The sequence below is a fragment of the Dipodomys merriami genome, unplaced genomic scaffold (genome assembly GCF_024711535.1).
Source record: "Dipodomys merriami isolate MVZ:Mamm:240054 unplaced genomic scaffold, mDipMer1.0.p SCAF_2, whole genome shotgun sequence".
Lineage (NCBI taxonomy): Eukaryota > Metazoa > Chordata > Mammalia > Rodentia > Heteromyidae > Dipodomys > Dipodomys merriami.
Window position 1 is genome coordinate 68,633,918 of NW_027203381.1, and position 23,198 is coordinate 68,657,115.

At 36.6% G+C, this 23,198-nt stretch overlaps 1 protein-coding gene across 24 annotated transcripts in view; it reads left to right on the plus strand.

Moving 5' to 3' along the window:
- Positions 1-23,198, plus strand: part of Dlg1 (discs large MAGUK scaffold protein 1) — a 209,356-nt gene that overhangs the window by 176,587 nt on the left and 9,571 nt on the right. For 7 of the 24 annotated variants that reach the window (XM_070029891.1, XM_070029890.1, XM_070029898.1 and 4 more), the window contains 7 exons: positions 1,640-1,739; positions 7,756-7,797; positions 8,824-8,859; positions 10,182-10,232; positions 11,679-11,780; positions 12,018-12,190; positions 21,723-21,832. In XM_070029891.1, coding sequence (XP_069885992.1) covers positions 1,640-1,739; positions 7,756-7,797; positions 8,824-8,859; positions 10,182-10,232; positions 11,679-11,780; positions 12,018-12,190; positions 21,723-21,832 — 614 coding nt within the window. Of the gene's footprint in view, positions 1-1,639; positions 1,740-2,405; positions 2,440-7,755; positions 7,798-8,823; positions 8,860-10,181; positions 10,233-11,678; positions 11,781-12,017; positions 12,191-21,722; positions 21,833-23,198 lie in introns of all 24 variants that reach the window. The other 17 variants (XM_070029896.1, XM_070029903.1, XM_070029908.1 and 14 more) reach the window with 7 other exon arrangements.

Below are 23,198 nucleotides of genomic sequence, written 5' to 3' on the forward strand. Positions count from 1 at the left end.
GTTTGATTATAAAAACTGATAAAGTATTCTCTAAATAATGAAGAAAAGTAAAATAAGAGCTACTTGAACACAATCACATTGATGCCAAACATGCTGTCTAGTAACCAAGATAGCTATTAAATCACTAACAAGTGAGTAGGGTACACTGGGTGAATACAGTGGATAGAAAGAAGGAGGTTGCACATCCTGTACCAGCTGGACAGCAGGAGATTTCATCATACTGCCAATTTCATCATATTTAACAATGTACAATTAAAAATTAGGAATTTTTAGTTGAAAAAGAGGTTTCAGTTCAACATGTCAATTTATGAGTACAATGCATATTGATCAATGTCATCCTGGCATGTTTTATTTAACATTTTCAGACCACAGTTTAACCCAGAGTGTAACTGAAACCCCAGAAAGCGAAAGTACAGATAAAGGATAGTCAGTTATAATGTCTTAAGACATAGATAAACTCAAAAAATCAGGACAAAATGTCTGTCGTCGCAAGGCTTGGATTTGATCCCCAGTACTAAACACACACACACACACACACACATACACACACACACACATACACACACACACACACACACACACACACACACTTTATAAAATAAAAGTGGTCATCTCCAGTGTCCCTGTTAGGTAGATCGTTTCCTTTTAAGCAGGAAAAGTTAACAGAAAGCTAGTTAATTTCTCTTTAACTAATTACAGAAACTGTTCCTCTTTAATAGCCTCGTTCTTCTTTGTGCTTCATGGTCTTAAATCTGTGATGGCACACCTCAAAGGAGAAAGAACTTTTCTAGCATCTATACAGTGAGGGACATCAAATCAGCTACTTAGTTCCTTCATGGTAACTTAAGTATAAATGATTAGAATCTTAATTTCTAGTAGCTTTTGTTCTATATATAGGATATGGTGCCAATGGATTGGATATGGTTCTGTACATAAGTACAATGCAGCTTAGAAACAAGTAAATTAATTGTAATAGTATTCAAGTTGGCCAAAAGACTTTTGACCCTTCTTTAACCAAGGTAGCATTGCTCTTTTGTTGGAGTTTGTATGCCTGATGAAACTCACTTCTCTTTCCATTTTTTTATTCATGCCAAGACCATTTATCTTTTTCCAAAAACATATTAAATAATAGCAACTTTATCATAATTATTTTGGTTTTTTAATAGTGCTTTTCTGCTAGTTCATTGTAGCCATAAATAAAGGAATAAAGGGAAAACAATAGTTAGGCTAAAAATAAAATAAAGATTATCTAATGCACAAAAATAATTGAGCAGCAAAGTACCTGATAGCATACCTGGTACTTGGAAAATTTCCTATAAAAATATACATCCAAATAAACAAATACTAACTTAGTCCATACTATAGTAGTAGCCTGATTTACTGTTTTTGTCAAGTAGCATTTCTTATTCTAAGATATATCTGGATTATACTTTTTAAAATTTGTAAATATTTTCATTTACAAAATGTTAAGAGGACTATACACCTAATTAGAAATTCACTTTTTGTGTGATTAAAGTGAAATTCATATAAACTGCACACTGTGGTCACAGGAGTCAGCTTCCACAGAGCTGCTAGCCTGGGCCTTTGTACACACAGACAGTAGACATCCCTTTGTTTTGCCCCTCCTTCTCTTCTTCAGCAGTCATTCAATGACAAGCGTAAAAAGAACCTCTTTTCCCGAAAATTCCCCTTCTACAAGAACAAGGACCAGAGTGAGCAGGAAACAAGTGATGCTGACCGTAAGTATGTGGATCCAGTGGTCAACTGAAAGTAAATATAGAGGCACCTACTGCCCTGCAGTTGGTTGTTACCATGGAGACAGTTTCAAGAGCTGCAACAGGTTACTGTTTTAAGCAGAGAAAACTTAACAGGTATACATTAATATGTATACTAGTCTTAGCTTTTTCTTGTTCCTTTGCATTCTTGAAGTAAACAATGTATTGTTACCTGTTAATAAACATTTTTAAGTATACAGAATTATTTGAATTGAGTTCTTATTTTTAAAAAATATTAAACATTCACAGGAAAAACTGGATACCTGATTTCTAGGTATAGCACTTTAAATCTTTGATAGTAGATGATCTGGAATCATTCTATTTTTATCCTGTTTCTTATTATATGTAGATAATGTAAATTTTACTTATAAAATATCAGGAAGTGGCCTAAAATTTTACCTCTCCATCCTAATCAATAGCTAAGCTAGATTTTTGTTCTTTTTATAAGTTACATTTAGCTGTTTGCTCATTCCAAACTTTCAGAAATCTACAAAAATGCTCTGTAGGATATGTGTACCTGTAATGGTCTTGGAACTGTCTCTTACTGTAGCACCAATTTTATGAATTACTGACAACTATTTTCTTTGATTATCTTTTTATTGCTTGCTCTCTGGGGACTACTCTCTACAGGAGATCCCTGACGACATGGGATCAAAAGGCCTGAGTAAGTGATCAAAATACTCCCCAAGTTATTTTTTAACCTCCATCCACAGACCTACCTTATTCAGATACATTTTGAGATTCATGGTAGTGCCCTTCTGGCATAAGGAGGTGTGTGATACATACTGCTTTTAGGCTTTTCATGTTTATAACATGCTTGGGATTTTTATTTCTGTAGTACTTTTGGGGGGTGCTCTACATTTTACATATTACTTGATAATTTCTTTCATGAATTTTATGTCTTATTTTTGCTAAAAAAATTTTTTAATATAGAGGCATTTTAAAGGTTATTTTGTGGCTTTTTTCATGTTTAGATTTTTTTATTGTGAAAATACTGTACAGAGGGGTTACAATTACATGGGCAAGATAATGAGTACTGTGGCTTTTTTTTAAAGAGTTTATTTAGTAATGAGAAAGTAAAATCTATCCAGCTACTCAAAATAATGAGCAGCGGGCCCCGGAAACTGGTTGTCCCAACCCTCATTATTAGAATGTAGAAGTGGGCTTCCTTGGAATTTTTGTCCCTATTTTGTTGTTGTTGATGTAAAAATAAGTTAAAATCACTTTGAATTGTGTGTTTAGAAACATTGCTATGATATAAAGGTATAAAACAGACATTAAAGTTAAAGCAGCAGTTTGGGGGGAAGGAAGTAGGGGGGTCTCTTTTAGTTGTTTTTTGTTTTGTTTTGATGTTGTTTTTCCCAGTCCTGGGGCTTGAACTCTGGGCCTAGGAGCTGTCCCTGAGCTCCTTTTGCTCAAGCTCCTTTTGCCACTTGAGCCACAGCACCATTTCCAGCTTTTTCTGTGAATAATTGTAAATAAGACTCACAGACTTTCCTGCCATAGTTGGCTTTGGACCACAATCCTCCATCTCAGCCTCTTGAGCAGCTAGGATTACAGGTGTGAGCCACTGGAACCCAGCTGGGTATCTGTTTTTTTAAGAAGACTATTTAAAACTTTGGCAAATAGATGTATACTTTGGGGTTTTCTTTATAAACAAAATTGTGTTTTCGGTCTGGTTTTGTTGTGTTCTTAATTTTCTACTAGTAAGTAATCTTATATAAAGATTGGACAGATCTGACATGTAGAAAGACTCCAATAAATACTAGAATGAATAAATGACCCGGGTCCTTTTTTTTTTTTTTTTTTTTTTTTTTTTTCCTGTTCCAGTCCTGAGGCTTGAACTCAGGGCCTGCTTGGGTGTTGCACTGTCCTTAAGCTTCTCTAGAATTTGAATATTTCCCAGTTGCTTAACTGAATAATTAACGAACATTACCAAGTAATTCAAGTAATTTCAGGTGATGACTCCTAGAAATAATCTTTTAGGCTACTTATGTTTTAGATGGTTCTTCCCATTTACATGTTTTAGTAATTTGAAAACTTCATAATTTATTGATCATTAAGTTCATAGCTTTTTAGTATCTATAGTAATAAGTATTAAATCTCACAAATTTTTTTTTTTTTTTTTTTTTTTTTTTTTTGTCGGTCATGGGGCTTGAACTCCAGGCCTGGGCGCTGTCCCTCAGCTCTTCAGCTCAAGGCGAGCGCTCTACCACTTGAGCTACAGCGCCACTTCCGGTTTTCTGGTGGTTTATTGGAGATAGGAGTCTCATGGTCTCTCCTGCCCGGGCTGGCTTTGAACCGCGATCCTCAGATCTCAGCCTCCTGAGTAGCTAGGATTACAGGTGTGAGCCACCAGCGCCCGGCTTCACAAAATATTTTTATTTGTAGTAACTTTGTGCTGGAATTTCATACTGAACTATTGGTATTTTACTTTTATTTCCATCATAATGATTTAGGTTTATATTAGGATGGGGACAGTAGATATAATGCATAATTACTTCTTTTAATAGAATTGTTATTTTTGCATGTGCCTTTTAACTTTTCCTATCACTAGTAGCATCTTTTTTTAATGTTTTGTATTTTGGAAAAATTACCAATGAAAACCTGAGAACTGGAAAATATTTCCAAAGATTTTTGATGTTATGAGATTTATTTGGAGACTGATATTTTAGAGATTGTTAGGGATTAGTAAATAGACCTAACAGATTTATATCTCATGGAGGCAACAGAGAGACCTATTGACAACTTATAGAAAAAGTATCTAAGTGAAGTATTTGGTTCCCATGTTGATACTGTTATGATGGATGGTAATTATTCTTTGTTGTATTAAAAAAAAATGGGCAAAATTCCACGATACAAGTGAAGAGTAAAAGTAAAACCTAACATATATCAGATATGAAAACAGCATGTTTGGTGCTCTTATGTATCATGTCTTCCGGTAAGCATATACACACATACTTTTGGGTGGGGGATAGATACCTAAAAAAGGAAGGAATTACTGAGTCACACATGTACGTGTGTAGCAATGTAGGTCCAGTTGGCTTTCCATATCCGTAGGCTCCATTTCTATGGAAATATTTGAGGCAAAAATTTCAAATATTTACAAAAATTCTACAAGAATTATAAAATTTTCCACACAGACCAGGCACTACACTGAATCCATCCAAGTCAAGCCAAGTGTCTGTTTGCTATGTGTCAGCCTGCACACAGGTCCTCTGTCATTCTCAGCACTTTTTGAGCATTGTTTATTTCATGGCTTCCAATAATTTAACTTTATCTCCTTGTTATTTATTCTTGAATACAGTATAACAGCTTTCTACATAGCATTCACTTTTGTTTGATATATTGAGTAATACAGTGATGGTTTAAAATACATAGGAATGCCAGTGTCTCATGCTTGTAATCTGGACTGATATTCAGGAGGTTGAGATCTGAACATCACAACTCACAGCTAGCCCTGGCCGAAAGTTTGTGAGACCCCACCAAATAGCTAATGGCTAGCCTCTAGCACAGCTCCACTTCCAGTTTTTTGGTATTAGTTGGAGATAAGAGTCTCACAGACTTTCCTGCTAGGACTGGCTTCTCAGTTCTCAGCCTCCTGAGTAGCTAGGATTACATATGTGTGCCACCAGCACCTGGCAGTAGTAAGGTTTTATTGCAGAAGAGCAAAGTAAAAGAATGTGTGGGAAAACTTGGAAAATTTGTTATATGATGCTTGGCAATCTGAAAAGTTTAACATGAATAGGTGAGAAAAAAATCCTCAGGAAAAAAAATGAATAGGTGAAACAAAAGAAAAAGATAATAGTAACTTTTAATTCCATATCTTTGTCAGATATATTTAATAGTAGGATAGCAAAAAAATAAATGCCACAAGTACTCAAGTACTCATCCCTTCCCCACCCCCTTCTATAATTATCAGTTCAACATTAACCAATTTGGGGGTTTTTTGCTTTTGGGGGGGGGAGTGTCCGGTTGTGGGGCCTAAACTCTGGGCCTGGGCGCTGTCCCTCAGCTCTTCAGCTCAAGGCTAGCACTCTACCACTTGAGCCACAGTGCCACTTCCGGCTTTTTGTTTCTACTTATGTGGTGCTGAGGAATCGAACCCAGGGCCTCATGCATGCAAGGCAAGCGCTCTACCACTGAGCCATCTTCCCAGCCCCCAATTTGGTTTCTTATGTACTCCCATTTACTATCTCCTTCCACCCCATTACAATAACTAATTTTTCTTTCTTTCATAAATTGAGGTTACAGAGTTTAATACCAATCCTAATATAAACTTGAAGTATTTTTTGTTCTATGTGTGTGTATGAGACATTTCTTCCACTGAGATGAAGTTTAAAGAAATAGAACAGATAAAAACAGATAGAAAGCAGGGTATGGTGATATATACTCTTCTAATCTGAGCACTTGGGAGGCTGGGATAGGAGGATTGTGAGTTCAAGGCCTGTGTTAACTACATAGATTTTGTCAAAAAAACAAAAAGAAGAGGAGCTATATAAATGAAGCTATGCAATTTTTTATGTTTGTGAAAAATAATTTAGAACAAATTAAAATGTCTTAAGTAAATAAGCAAATCATAACTTATCAACTCAATGGTCTATTACTATATAATATGTATAATTTTATATGTATTTGTCATATTTTAATTTTACTTTGTCTCTGCTTTATTTAAAATGTATATAACGATGGTTGAAAAAAAATTATATGTTGCCTTTGCAGGTTAGAATAACTTACGCTAACGGTCACAGTTCATGAATTTTTTTTTTAACTCTCTATTTTCAGTTGTGCTAGTTGATTGAATGTGTGGTGGGTATTATAATATAGCAGATATTTAACATGAAATTTCACTCTTGTCCATCAAATATTTTTTCTTTCCCTAATGTATAAGAAATTTAAATTTTTCCTTTTCAATATGTTTTGGTTTTTAGTTTTCATAAAGTTTATTAGTCTTTCTATGCAAGAAAGGTATTCAGAGATGACATGAGTTCCTTTTATTTACTTAACAATCAGGTTACAAAGTGTAGTCACTTGAAGAGAAGTCAGGCAATTTTTGACTAAGTATTGTTTTGATGAGTTTTTTGTGTTTATAAAGCAGTCATTCAGTTTTATCAAAATTGAGTTTCTAAGAAATACGAGTCTATTTAGAAGTGCAGTCCCAACTTCTTGAATTCCTTTTCACTTGAATCTTTTTCAGTAATTAAATTGAGGTATCTGCAGTGCATTGTATGATATCAGAAACAGGGATTCTCATCTCTGTTCAGGAACAAGTGGGAAGCTAGACTAAAAATAAGATACATTTTTAAATTACGAAGGCACCCCTTTTTTAAAATGAGCACTGTTTATTCATTTATAACTCATCCTCTTTGCTAGTAGTTGCTATTTCCTAAACTAAATTAAATGGTATAAATGTTATTTTCTCTCTCTGGGTTTTATGTCTACATATGTCTATTCGCCTAGCTATTTATACTACTAATTTTGTACATGAAGATTGTATAGAAATAAGGCATTGTTTGCAAGTATTTTCCCTTGACAATTCATATTTGCTTATTTGGAAAATTAAACTTTAATAAAAATTTTAAAATACTTTTTTAAAAATCTTCAGTTAATCCAGGCACCGTTGGCTCATGCCTGTAATCCTAGCTACTCAGGAGGCTGAGATCTGAGGATCACGGTTCAAAGCCAGCCCGGGCAGGAAAGTCCCTTTGAGACTCTTACCTCCAATTAACCATCAGAAGTGGCATTGTAGCTCAAAGTGGTAGAGCACTCATCTTGAGCTGAAATGCTTTGGGACAGTGCCCAGGCCCAGAGTTCAAGCCCCACAATAGACCAAAAAATAAATAAAATAAAAAACCTTCAGTTATATGTGGTTTATGTCAACATTTGTAATATGCTTTATTTTGATAATTTGCATTTATCAGCCTTTTAAACTCACAACACTGTGTTTTCTTTATTTTATCTTATTGTCCTGAAATTACAGAGCATGTAACTTCTAATGCCAGCGATAGTGAAAGCAGTTACCGTAAGTGTTTTAAGTTAATATTTTTGTAGTATGAAGTGTAACACGTCCCTTGGATGGTTTTTTCCTTAGTAATATGCTGTAAGAACTGAAAATCAATTACTTACTATTTTAAAATCATAGAGAGCCAAGTAAAATTCTATACTTGAAAAATAAGATCTTAGAATCCCAGCGCCAGTGGCACACACCTCTGTAATCCTAGTTACTCAGGAGGCTGAGATCTGAGGATCACGGTTCAAAGCCAACCCGGGCAGGACAGTCCGTGAAACTCTTATCTCCAATAAATTACCAGAAAACCAGATGTGGTGCTGTGGCTCAAGTGGTAGAGTACTCGCCTTGAGCTGAAGAGTGCAGGGATGGCGCCCAAGCCCAGAGTTCAAGCCCCATGACCGACAAAAAAAAAAGTTTTAGATTTGGGGACATTTCAGATTTTAAAATTTCAGATTTGGGGAAACTCAATCCAAGAAGTCTGAGCAAATATTTCAGTTTCAAAAAACTGATAAATCTGGTTCCAAATATTTTAGGTAAAGGATGTTCAACTTGTTCAGAGGTTCATTTCCAAGGTTAATAAAATACTAAAACCCATTTTACAAACTAATAATTGTTACACAGTACATATGTATATGTATATCTTTTACTTTTCAAAAGTAAATATCTCATAAAATGGAGAGTAAATTTGTACTTTCACATTTTGTTTAATAATTTTATTTTTAATATAGATACTAATACTCTTAAGCAATGCTAAATTAGATTTGTTTCCTTTCTCTGTTATACATTCCAGTCTTAAGTCATTTATCAGTATTTGATGGTAAACATAAGAAATGAGAAAGGAAATAACCATTGCTTGAAAAGTTTTATCTCTTGGTGTTTTGTATTATAGTGTTAGTGTTGAACTATGCAAGGATGTGAAGTTTTTAAACAAATTGGGATGTGGGAGGAGGGGAGAGTACATGATCATTATGAGTTGTAGCACTGTAAAAATTAAAATTTGCTTTTCTAACTTTTTTTTACTGCTGTCTAATATGAAAGTAATCTTGATTACAGATGAGTATGGCTGCTCAAAAGGTCAATCATGTTAATATCAGTCCCCAATATCTTTCCTGTTGACAATATATACTTTTAATCCTCATTCATTTAGTTGGCTTTAGTGTCTACTTAAGGATTATCTGGGAAAGTGATTGGTTATATTATTAACTTACAGCCAAACCTCACTTTAGTGTAATTGAGTGTCTTTCTAGAATAAAACGAGGTAATGAAAGTATATACTGTCTTTCTTACCATTTGCATGAATTGTTAAGGTGTGGAATATTCAATTTGCATGTTTTTGTTATTATGTAAACATCCAGTACTTTAAAATATCTGTCTTATATGCTATGATAATGAACTTGAAAACAAAAGAATATATTTTAAAGAAGGAAATAATACTTAAGCCAAGCTGTATACACATAGTATGCGCCAGTAACAAGATTGTTATTGAAAATAAGAAAATTTTTCATATTGTCCAATTTGGATTGCTTTTATTGAATCACTTGAATTTAGTTTATTTCCTATATGTATATATTAAGAGCTCTTAGATTTTTTAATGATTAATTTTTTTCATTAGGTTCAGATATCATTTTTGTGCTTTTTATTTAAAATATTTCTTGATGGAAGTGGCGCTGTAGCTCAAGTGGTAGAGCGCTAGCTTTGAGCTGAAGAGCTGAGGGACAGCGCCCAGGCCCAGAGTTCAAGCCCCACGACCGACAAAAAAAAAAACAAAAAAAAAAAACAAAAAATAAAAAAAATAAATAAATAAAATAAAATATTTCTTGAGCTCTGACCCTTTAAACTATAGAAGCTTTAACCTCTAAATTGCCCTTAAGATCAAATCGAAACCTATTTTTACTATCACTATGATTTTCTTCGTTGGAAAGAAAGGATTTAATTTTATGCAAAGCTCTTTTCTTTAAAGATATAATTTATAATAATCAGTTAATTTTTTCATCCATGAACTACTGACAGTTTTGCATTTGCATTTAATTAAAGATAATTATTTTTAAATAACACATACTGTTAATATTTGGTGAAACTAAAAACATGGTACTTTGGATTTGATTTGGTCTAGTTTAGCCTGGCCTCATTATATAGTCTAGGCTGAACTCATACTTGTGATCCTCCTTCAACCTGCCAAATGCCAGTATTGCAATTATTTTTCACCATGTCCAGCTGTAGCATGTTTTTAACAACAAATTGCTTAATATACATATATGCAAAGCTGTACTTCAAGTATTCTTTAAAAAGTTAGATACTTCATAGATTCTAAATTAAAAATGAATAAAAAAGATGAAGAGCTATAAATATGTTACACTATTACAGATTTTCTTACCCATACTTTAATTTTCTAATAGGTGGTCAAGAAGAATATGTCTTGTCTTATGAGCCAGTGAATCAACAAGAAGGTTTGTGAAGCCTTTTGATCTTAACATTTTATTTTAAGAAATATACTTTCTTCCTGGTGCCAGTGGTTCACACCTGTAATCCTAGCTACTCAGGAGACAAGATCTGAGGATCACAGTTCAATGCCAGTCTGGGCAGGAAAGTCTGTGAGACTCCTATCTCCAGTTAACCACCAGAAAACCAGAAGTGATACTGTGGCTCAAAGTGGTAGAGTATTAACCTTAAGCAAAAAAAAGTTCAGGGACAGTGCCCAGACCAAATTCAAGCCCCATGACTGATTTAAAAAAATATAATAATAATAATAATAAATTTTTAAAAACTTTCCTAAGCCAGTTTTTTCTGTATTTATAATAGCATTATGCTTTTCCAATAATCCTTTTTAAAAGTCTCTGAAACAGGGCTAGGAAGGTGGCTCAGTGGTAGAGCACTTGCCTGGCAGGCATGAGGCCCTGGGTTCGATTCCTCAGCACCACATAAGCAGAAAAAGCCAGAAGTGGTACTGTGGCTCAAGTGGCAGAGTGCTAGCCTTGAGCTGAAGAGCTGAGGGACAGCGCTCAGGCCCAGAGTTCAGGCCCCACGACCGGACCCCCCCAAAAAAAAAGTCTCTAAAACATCTCTGACCTTTCTGTAAGTATCTTACCTCCTCATCCAAGAGGGTTCTACTCAGTCTATTTCTATCCCACCTTAACAAGTTCTGATTCTCACTACTCATTACTCTTCTTCCAGAATGACCTATTTCGTGTGTGTGTGTGTGTGTGTGTGTGTGTGTGTGTGTGTGTGTGTGTATGTGTCTGTCTGTGTCTGTGTCTGTGTCTGTGTGTCTGTGTCAGTCATAGGGCTCTGGGCCTGGGCGCTGACCCTCAGCTCTTGAGCTCAAGGCTAGCACTCTACCCTTGAGCCATGGCTCCACTCCAGCTTTTTCTGATTATGTGGTTCTGAGGAATCAAACCCTCATGCATGCGAGGCAAGCACTCTACCACTGAGCCACCTTCCCAGCCCCCAGAATGAACTTTTATAGCCCAGTTATATACTCTGTTAAATCATCTTTCTGGATTGTTACTTTGATGATATCGCTTCCTACACTCATTTTCTTTTTTGTCCTTTTTTGTTCTTTACAAATTGCTTTTTCAGAAACGATCATTAAAGCACTATAACTTATTTTTTTCTCTTGGAATAAGATTGTGTTAGGAATGTGTACAAACATTAGTTACTAAGATGCTAAATTTAACTTGGCTAACTTATAGCAAGAGAATAAGTCAACTTGAGGATCTTAATATAAAGGTTTATAAACTACCACGTTACTCATCTTTATTAATGGTAAAGTGGTATAGAGAAAGAAGAGAAAAGAAATTCTTCATAATTGTTTAGCGTAATTTTTGTCCTCTGGTAAAATAAAATACATTAATGTTTGATGAATATTCCTTGTAACATGTAGTTTATCTTTATAGTTAATTACACTCGACCAGTTATCATATTGGGACCTATGAAAGACAGGATAAATGATGATCTGATTTCAGAATTTCCTGACAAATTTGGATCCTGTGTCCCTCGTGAGTAACCCAAATAAAACTTCTTAATATTTCCTGTCACTGTATGTAATGAAAGTAAATATAATCATTTTTGATGGCTCATGTAATTATTTTATAAATTATTCCTTGATACTGTTTTCTTTTTCTCAGATTTAATGTCTCTTGGTTTGAATGTTATAAAACACTGATTTAATAGAAAATGGATTTATTGTATTTTTTTAAATATTAAACACTTCCCCAAGTTATTTTCTGTTAAAGATACAACTAGACCAAAACGAGATTATGAGGTAGATGGAAGAGATTATCATTTTGTGACTTCAAGAGAACAGATGGAAAAAGATATCCAGGAACATAAATTCATTGAAGCTGGGCAGTATAACAACCATCTGTATGGAACGAGTGTTCAGTCTGTGCGAGAAGTAGCAGAAAAGGTAAGCGTCAGGGTAATCCCAGAACATTGTTTCTAATCAGTATGTCTTTAGCAGTGTGAAAGAATAACAGGACAGGGGCTGGGAAGGTGGCTCAGAGATATAGCGCTTGCCTTGCATGCATGAGGCCCTGGGTTCGATTCCTCAGCACCACATAAGCAAAAAGAAAAAGAGCCGGAAGTGGTTCAAGTGGTAGGTAGAGTGCTAGCCTTGAGCTGAAGAGCTAAGGGACAGCGCCCAGGCCCAGAGTTCAGGCCCCACGACCAGACCAAAAAAAAAAAAGATTAACAGGACAAAAGACACTTCCATTGCTACTCAGGTGACCAAGGTCTTATATGTGTACATTTTGGAGACATTTGTCCAACCCATAACATGGATGAATCAAGTTAGATTACATTTGTTTTGGTACTGGGGCTTGAAACTCTTACTTAACTTTCTACTCAAAGCTGATGTTCTACCACTTGAGCCATAGCTCTATTTCCAACTTCGTTGTAGTTAATTGGAGATACAAGTCTCACTGACTTCTCTGTCCAGGCTAGCTTTGAACCTCAATCCTAAAATCTCAGGCTCGTTAGTAGTTAGGATTACAGGTGTAAACCACAAGAGCCTGGTATTAAATAAGCTTTTAAAAATAGAAACAGCATGGTGATTTTAGTAAACATTGAAAACATAATGGAGCTGGGCATTAGTGACTCAAACCTATAATCATAGTTATAAGATCTGAGATCTAAGGATTAAGATTTGAAGCCAGTCTGCACAGATAAATCTGAAAGATTCTTCTCTCTAAATTCCAGCCAAAATCCAGAACTAGAGGCATGGCTCAAGTGTTAGCTTACTAGCTGAGCAAACAAACTAAGCAAGTGCAACACTCTGAGTTTAAGCCCCACTACCAGCACCAAGTATTTTTTTTAATAATAGAAAGGAAATAATACACTATACTTAAATGTATATTTCAAAAAAGTACATGATCACTATCTAGTAGTTTTCCTTTAGAAGGAGAGACAAACTGAAAAGCTTTAACTTTTTTGAAATGTTTCCTTTGAATTTCTTTTAAGATTTACAGACTGAACTAGAAATGTGGCTTACTGGTAAGAGTGCTTGCCCAGCATGCATGAGGCCCTGGTTTCAATTTCTTGGTACCACATAAATAAAAATATAAATAAAAAGATTTATAAGCCACACCTTCATCTTAACTACAAAGATAATATCCAACTTCAAATTACTGGTAATAGAAAAGTAAACACCAGCCTAGAAAAACATTTCTTGTGTAAATCTTACAGACAGAAAAAGCAGTCTTAGAGTAAATGCCTAGAAAAGAAAAGAATAGGCCTGTGATTAACCTGAAGTCATTGTTATAAAGAGAAAGAGCATCCAAAGTTAACAAAATAAGAGTCCTCATGTTAAATCCAAAATGTAAGGTGATACAACAAAATGAACAAAACTTAAGAAACAAAGGACTTCCACTCATCTGGTCAAATCACTACTAAATAATCCCACACTGCTGATCACATATATGGTATATATGTGCACACCAGGAGGAATGCACAGAACTAGAGGGAATTGGGGAAAAACAACAGCGGGACCCATCAGCTGCACTGGACATTGACCAAAATGAACTAAGCAACTCAATGGCAGCGATGGGAAGGAGGGAACAAGTGGGAAAGAGGGAACAGCTGACGCCATGCAAAACAAAAGAAATGTACATATCACCCAATGTGGAAGAAATAACTGTATTGCAAAGCTCATAGAACTCATAAATATTATAGACTATGATAGAGAATTTGCTCCATGAAAGTTAGAATGTGTTTGTGACTTTAACTAAGCATAACTATCCTACAATACTGTGAAATTTGGGAAATTATGTAGCCACTTAATCACAATAAAAAATTTGAAAAATAAAAATGAGTCCTTAGAAGATAAGGCATCTAAAACACAGAGAGGTGGCACAAAAGGAGGTAATTTAGGGAAGATAACTCTTCAGTAGAAAAGAGTACAAAAAGGGAGAGATGCCTTTTAATATATAAATGTCAGCACAAAATAAAGGCAAAATAATAAAAGGATATAAGCCGGGTGCCGATGGCCTGTAATCCTAGCTACTCAGGAGGCTGAGATCTGAGGATCACAGTTCAAAGGCAGCCTGGGCAGGAAAGTGAGATTCATCTCTAATAAACCACTAAAAAACTGGAAGTGGTGCTGTGGCTCAAGCGGTAGAGCGCTCACCTTGAGCTGAAGAGCACAGGGACAGTGCCCAGACCCAGAGTTCAAGCCCCACAACCAACCAAAAAAAAAAGGATACAGAGACCTAGACAAGATAATTCAATAGAAACTATTAAATATTACAATCTTGATGATAGTGATTATGCTTGTTCAAGGAAGATTGACCAAAAGTGATTATGTCATGTTCCAAAGAAAATAGAAGTTCCATAAGTCATGTACCAATGGTTTCTGTCTATAATTGGCTAATCAGGAGACAGTGAATGGGAAGTGCAGTTTCAGGCTAGCAAAAGTTCACTAGACTCCCATCTCCAATATCTAGGGCTGGAAGCTTGGCGCAGGTGGTTGAACACAAGCCAGTTAAGCAAGCCAGGCAATCACAAAGCCTCAAATTCAAACTGCAGTAGAGTTTTATAAAGTAGACATATACTATTGATCACTATTTATAAAATCTCAAGCACCCGAAAACTGGAAATTTCTTCTTTTTCTTACTAATATCATCCCAACTGCTAGAGAGGAAGAGATCAGGAGGCTCATAGTTCAAGTCCTGCTCCAGCAAAAAGTTAGCAAGATTTTATCTCAGCAAATTGGTGTCTGTGGTCCTAAGTCTGGGAGGCTGTATAGTAGACCAATCACTACCTGAAGCCAACTTTTAAGTTTCCACCATCAAGATAAGGAACTTGTCAGAGATATCCACTCTGACTGGTTTTCAATAGTGTTAGAGGGCCTAAATCTAACCAGAACAGTAATACAAGAAAAAGAAATGTAAGTGATCCAGAGTAGAAAGGAAGAAGTAAATTGTCCTTATTTTCAGATGACATGATTGTCATGTAAAAAAAAATGTATTTTACAGAAAAACTAGTATTAGGGGCTGGGAAGGTGGCTCAGTGGTAGAGCGCTTGTGTTGCATGCATGAGGCCCTGGGTTCAATTCCTCAGCACCACATAAGCAAAAAGAAAAAAGCCGGAAGTGGCGCTGTGGCTCAAGTGGTAGAGTGCTAGCCTTGAGCTGAAGAGCTGAGGGACAGCACCCAGGCCCAGAGTTCAGGCTCCACGACCGGAACCCCCCCCCCAAAAAAAAAAGAAAAGAAAAACTAGTATTAATAATTAAATTTAGCAAGATTGAAGAATATGAGATTATACTAAGAGATACCTAAAGAATTTTTTGTGTGGGGGAATGGTGGGTAGAAGGTTTGAGACTCAGAAACTCTTACTTGCTAGGCTGACATAATACCATCATGTTGTGGCCCTGTTGTCCACTTTCAGAGTAAGGTCTTAACTATCTGCCTATTCTTGAATTTCCATAGTTGCTGGGATGACAAACTTGAGCCAGTGCATGGAGTCTCAGACTTTCTGCCTGAGCTGCCCTGGAACCACATCCTTACATTTATCAGCCTCCTACATAGCTTGAGATGGCAGGTGCTCACCACCAATCCACCTGTGGGTTGAGAAGGGAAGGGGTATCATAAACTTTTCTGCCTCTTTTGGCTTGAATCCATGATCCTCTTCTAATCTCAGCCTCCCACATAGCTAGGATTACAAATGTAAGCCACTGGCACCCACCTATCTAAAAGAACTCTTATACAATGTAACAAACACATCCTAACTTTAAAAGAACTAAGGAAATGAATAGATATTTCTCCAAAGAAGACATTTTTCAAATACTCATAGGAAAAGATGTTCAGTAAATACTAGTCATTAAGGAAGTGCAAACTGAAAACAAAATAAGGTACCAAACTCCCATTAAACTTAATATATAGTCTACTTCTAATTATCTACACAAGGAAAAAGAAAGCCATATGTCCCTATAAAGAATTGTTCTTAAATGATCATAACAGTTCTATATTTGCTACAGGCAAAAACTGGAAACAACCCAGATGTCCTTCATTTAGAATGGACAAAATATAGTCTTTGTTTTCAGTTGCAGGAATATACTACTCAACAATTAAAGAAATAAGCTACTAAGCTGGGAATGTGGCTTAGTGGTAGAGTGACAGTAGAAGGACAGTACCCAGGCCCTGAGTTTAAGCCCCAGAACTGGCAAAAATAAAAATAAAAAAGAAGATACATACACAGCAGATAAATTTGCATGTAATTATTCTGAGTAAAGAAGCCAAACAATGGAATGCATGCTGGATAATTCTACTTAACATAAAAATCTAGAAATTTCAAGCTGGGTGCTGGCGGCTCATGCATATATTCCTAGCTACTCAGGAGGCTGGGATCACAATTCAGAGTCAGCCTGGGCAGGAAAATCCATGAGACTCTTCTCCCTAACCACCAGAAAACTGAAAGTGGTGCTGTGGCTCAAAGTGGCAGAGTAACTAGCCTTGAACCCAGACCCTGAGTTCAAGTCCCATGGCTAACAAAAAAAAAAAAAAAAAAAACACCTAGAATTTTCAAGTGATAGTGGAAAGGAAACCAGTGATAGTTTAGAGAAGAATAGCAAGGAAGGATACAAAGATGAGTGTAGGGATTTCAGGTTATAAATGCTCATCAGAAATTATCATTTGTGAGCTGGAGATGTGGCTCAAATGATACGAGCATCAATCAAGCAAAGGCAAAGCTCTGCATTCAAACCCCAACGCTACAAAAAAAAACTGTAAATTGTATACTTTTAAATATGTCTTATTCTGTTATTTACATCTTAATGAACAATTAAATTAACAATCCTCCTGGCACTTAAGAAATGTTTATATCCATGCTGGAAATGTGGCTTAGTGGGAGAATGCTTGCCTAGCCTGAAGCCCTGGGTTTGATTCCTCAGTATCAAAATAGAAAAAGCTAGAAGTGGCATTGTGGCTCAAATGGTAGAGTGCTAGCCTTGAGGAAAAGAAGCTCAGGAATAGTGCTCAGGCCCTGAGTTCAAACCCAAGGACTGTCAAGAAAAAGAAAAGTGTGTGTGTGTGTGTGTGTGTGTGTGTGTGTGTGTGTGTGTGTGTGTGTGTGTGTGTGTGTGTGTGTGTGTGTGTGTGTGTGTGTTTGTTTGTTTGAATTCAGGGACGGGAAAAAGAAAAGTGTGTGTGTGTGTGTGTGTGTGTGTGTGTGTGTTTGAATTCAGGGACGGGGCACTATCCGTGTGTGTGTGTGTGTGTGTGTGTGTGTGTGCGTGTGTGTTTGAATTCAGGGACAGGGCACTATCCCTGAGTTGTTTTTTCGAGGCTTACATTCTACTACTTGAACACCAGCTCTGCTTTTGGCTTTTTTTTTTTTCCTCGTAGTTTGTTGGAGATGACTCTTACATACAGTTTTCTACCCAGGATGGCTTCAAAACAAGATCCTCAGATCTTAGCCTTCTAAGTTGCTAGAATTATAGATAGGTAAGAGCCACTGGCACTAGGCAGGTATATATTCCTTTTAAAATAATAAAAAGATTTGAAAGAAACTGATAAAATAGAAAAGTAGATCTTAGGACTGGGAAGGTAGTTCAGTGGCAGAGTGCTTGCCTTGCATGCATGAGGTCCTGCATTCGATTCCTCAGCACCATATAAGCAGAAAAAGCCAGAAGTGCTTGCCTTGAGCTGAAGAGCTCAGAGATAGTGCCCAGGCCCAGAGTTCAGGCCCCATGACCGGCAAAAAAAAAAAAAAAAAGTAGATCTTAAACAGAATTTACAGTGTGTGTGTGTGTGTGTGTGTGTGTGTGTGTGTGTGTGTGTGTGTGTGTGTGTGTGTGTGTGTGTGTGTGTGTGTGTGTGTGTGTGTGTGTGTGTGTGTGTGTGTGTGTGTGTGTGTGTATGCGCGTGCCCGCGCACATGTACAACAGGCTTTAACTCCATGCCTGGGTACTGTTCCTGAGTTTTGTGATTGTTTTATTTTTTGGTCTTTTTTTTTTTACTCAAGGATAGTACTCTACCATTTGAGCAACAGCTCTGCTTCCAGCTTTTTGGTGGTTAATTGAAGATAAGAGTCTCACAGACTTTCCTACCCAGGCTAGCTTTGAACCATGATCTTCAGATTTCAACTTCCTGAGTTGCTAGGATTATAAGCATGAGCCACAAGATAGAAAAGTAGATCTTAACTACAAATTACTTGCTTACCTGATTTTTCTTAGAAATAATCAGTTAAATATTTAATTTTAAGATAGGAATGAAATGGTAGCTTTATTAGGAAAATGCTACCCACCTATGAGATAAAAGAAAAAGAAAAATATTTTGAGCATCTTATGAAAATGCTGGGTACCAGTGACTCACACATGTAATCTAGCTATTAGAGGTGGAGGTCAAGGGGACTGTGGTTTGAAATCTGCCAAGCAAAAAGCTTGGGAAACCCAAGTTACAATAGTAAATCTAAATAGAGAGTAATAGTTCAGGCTAGACTGAGGTTTTAAATAAAAAAGTGAGACTGTCTCTAAATAGAACCAGAGTAAAAAGAGCTAGAGTTCTGACTCCTCTGACAGGTATGAAGCTCTGAGTTCGAACAACACTACGGTTAATAAATATTTTAGTAAAGCCAAAGGCTTAATTGTAAATAGTATAGTATACTAAGGAAATACTCAATTCCAAAATTTACCTTGTGAAATAAATTGGAAAGTCATTTTAAAATAAAGCTTAGCCAGGCACTAGTGGCTCACGCCTATAATCCTACTCAGGAGGCTGAGATCTGAAGATTGCAGTTCAAAGCCATCCCCAGCAGGAAAGACTGTTGAGACCCTTATCTCCAACAAACCACCAAAAAACTGGAAGTGGCACTGTGGCTTAAGTGCTAGAGTGCTCACTTTGAGCTGAAGAGCTGAGGGACAGCGCCCAGGCCCACAGTTCAAACCCCACAACCGACAGAAAAAATAAAATAATGCTTATAAAACTAAAAGCAGCAGTTAATAAAAAATAATATGTAGGGGCTGGGAAGGTGGCTCAGTGGTGGTGCTTGCATCGCCTGCATGAGGCCCTGGGTTCAATTCCTCAACACCACATAAGCAGAAAAGGCTGGAAGTGGCGCTACGGCTCAAGTGGTAGAGCGCTAACCTTTAGCAAAAAGAAGCTCAGGGACAATGCCCAGGCCCAGAGTTCAAGCCCACAACCGACCAAAAAAAATGATAATAATATGTAGAAATCAGTACCTTCAGATATGTGAAAAATAACCAACAGAGAAAGGCCAATTATAATGTAAAAAATAGTATATAAAATACTTAGTGAGCATTGTAAGAAATATAGAGAATTACATGAAGAAACCTGTAAAATATTTCTAAAACACAAAGTTAGACATCCTTTATTTTTATGACAGCTCAGAGCCAGACCCTTATGAAATAGCATCCATCACCCATAAAGACTATTCCTACCATCCTCCATAAAGACATAGACTACTTCCTTGGGCAGTACATCTACTAATACTGAAATGAATGATGAAGAGTGAGAACTATGCCAGATGGATGGAGAATTACAACTAAATGAGTGTGATATTACTTGGAGGTCAGTTAGGTAGATATTTCCTGGGCCAGGAAGTATCTTATTTCTTTTCCAATAAGTACATTAGATCATCATGTAGAATTATACTGTGATTATGTATGAACTACCACTATTTATAAGAAATGTAGGCTAAAGGAGCGTATCACATCTAACTCTGAAACTATTATGCACATGTAAAGAGAAAATAAAGCTAACAATGTGTTCATTTCGTTGCTCTGATAAAACCTGACAGAAAACAACAAGGCAAGGGTTTATTTTGGCTTGTGATTTTAAAGGTCTCAATCATCGTTACTTAGCCCTGTTCATTTCTGGGCTTGTGCATGGTGAGAAAGCGGCCAGGAAAGTGGAGAACAAGAGTGAAAGACCCAGGGACAACAAAAACCCTTCAAAGGCACCAATGACCTCCTTCCTCCAACTAGGCCCCAACTTGCTATTAGCTCATTCAGCTATTAATTTCTTAGTACACTAATTTTAAACAACCATGTAAATGCTAATATGTGTTTAAAGTAAGTAATGGGCACAGTATGCTTATTATTTGCTTTCTTTATATTTGAATTTTACAGTATCTTTTTTTTAATCTTTTTTTTAATCCTTCTTGTTGAAGCAATAATTTATTGACAAAGACTCAAGCCTTTAGAAGGTACTTTGTAAAAGAGGGGACCTGTTGTAAAATGTTATAATGAAATCTGTTTGATTAAATATATGCTACCTCATTTAACATAAAAGTCTCAAGTAGCCAGACACTAGTGGCTCATGCCTATAATCCTAGCTACTCAGGAGGCTGAATATGAGGATAGTAGTGCAAAGCTAGCCAGTCCAGGAAGAAAAGTCCATGGCATTCATTTCCAATAAACTACTCAGAAAAGGCCAGAAATGGCTCTGTGGCTTAAGTAATAGAGCACTAGCCTTGAGATTCAAGGACAGTACCCAGGCTCTAAGTTCAAGTCCCAGAACCCAGGAAAAGAAAAATAAAGTCTCAAATATATTAAAAATATAATTGAGGCTGGGAATGTGGCTGGCCTAGCTAGCATTCATGAAACCCTGGGTTCAGTTCCTCAGTACCACATAAACAGAAAAAGCCAAAAGTGGTGATGTGGTTCAAGTGGTAGAGTGCCAACTTTGAGCAGATAAAGCTGAGGGACAGTGCCCAGGCCCTGAGTTCAAGCCCCAGGACAGGCAAAAAAAAAAAGTGGAAAAGTTTGCTGGGCGCCGGTAGCTGACTCCTATAATCCTAACCACTCAGGAGGTTGAGATCTGAGGATCATGGTTCAAAGCCAGCCCAAGCAGGAAAATCTGTGAGACTCTTATCTCCAATTAACCACTAGAAAACCAGAAGTAGTGCTGTGGCTCAAGTGGTAGAGCACTAGCCCTGAGCTGAAATGCTAAGGGACAGTGCCCAGGCCCAGAATTCAAGCCCTACAACCAACAACAACAAAAAAAAAACGTAATTGAACTTTGTCAGTGAATTTAAGCATGTCAGCAGAGTTGGCAAATCATGTATATAATTTGTAGTATTTAGGATCTTTTACCTTCTGTGAATCATTTTTAAATAAAATGATGGTTATGGAAAGATGGTAGTTTATTATCGTTTTTAGTAATGCCCATCCCTGACAAAATTAATGATGGGAATCCTATATTGGTTACAGTTTGGGGAAGTTGCCAGTCTTTAAGAGCAAGGCATATGGGAACTGTACTTTCATTTCCTTTAAAATATAGTATTTGAGAATGGCAGATTAATTATTCATAATCATTATCATCTTCATTTGCCTTCCCCTCTGAAACTTGCTAACAGAAATGACAAGTTTGCTTATAGTGAACAAGGAACCGAATGCAGTCCAGATTTTGTACCTATAGGAAATGTACATGTAATACGCAGGAAAGGATTTGGCTCATTTGTTTTTGTCTTTTATTCTATTTCAGGGTAAACACTGTATCCTTGATGTGTCTGGAAATGCCATAAAGAGATTACAGATTGCACAACTTTACCCAATATCCATTTTTATTAAACCCAAATCCATGGAAAATATTATGTAAGTGGCAAGCCTAAGTTGCTGTTGTATTTCATTTACAACCTACATCTCAGTTCCTTTGTAAGATAGAGATAATAATAGTATGCCCATCTTTTGTAGAATGTTGTGAAGATTAGAAAGTACTGTCATTGACAACATCATCCTTAGTATAACTGAAGTGTAAGGTAGCATGTATTAGAACTTTAAATAGAGACTGGGAATGAGGCTTAATGGTACAGTGCTTGCTAGCATGCATGAAGCCGTGGGTTCTATTCCTTAGTACCACATAAACAGAAAAAGCCGGAAGTGGCGCTGTGGCTCAAGTGGTAGAAAGCTAGCCTTGAGCAAAAGAAACTCAGGGACAATGCCCAAGCCTTGTTCAAGCCCCAAGACTGGCAAAAAACAAAACAAAAAACTTTAAATAGCCACAGGTACTTTTTTTTCCCTCATTGGACTTCTGAAAGCATGATGGATCACAGCAGCTTTACTGGAATTACCCACAAAAAACGTTACCCAAGCTTTTCAGTCTTGCTGCTCAAACTTAGCACAGTCTACTCTGAATCTTGACTCAACGTACACCAACATTTTGCTGTCAATATGTAAAGGACTTCAGCTCCATTAAATTGGACTAAGTTTCTTCTTTATAAGGATTAGCTAAGATATTCGGCCAATGAAAGATCATATTGTTCATAAAATAATTTTTTTAATAGCCATATGTGGGACTGGCGGGTTATAGTTCAAGCCAGCCTGAAGTCAAACTCCTTATCACCAAATAAATAGTCATATGGCTGGACACAGTGACTCACACTTATAATTCTAGCTACTCAGAACACTGAAAGTAGAAGGATCTCAGTTGGAAGCTAGCCCAGGCAAAACATTCTCAAAGCTCCATCTCAAAAGAAAAAGGTAGCCGGGAGATTGTAGCTCATGCCTGTAATCCTAGCTACTCAGGAGGCTGAGATCTGAGGATTGCAGTTCAGAGCTAACCCAGGCAGAAAAATCGATAAAACTCTTATCTCCAGTCAACCACCAGAAAACCAGAAGTAGTGCTGTGGCTCAAGTAGTAGAGTGCTTGCCTTGAGCTGAAGATCTAGGGGACAGTGCCCAGGCCCAGAGTTCAATCCCCACTATCGACCAAAAAAAAAAGCAAAGAGAAGAAAAGGGTAGTCATAGTGATGCACATTTAATCATCCTAGCTCAGTAAGAAATACAAATAGGATTACATCCTGGCCTATCCAAGCAAAGAATTAAGATTCTATATCAGGAAGAGTTGGAATAGCAATGGAATTATATCTGATGGGTATAGCACCATCCTTGAACAAAAAAGCCAAGTATAACACCAGTGTTAAGCAAAAAAAAAAAAAAAAAAAAAAAAAAGGCCTACAGT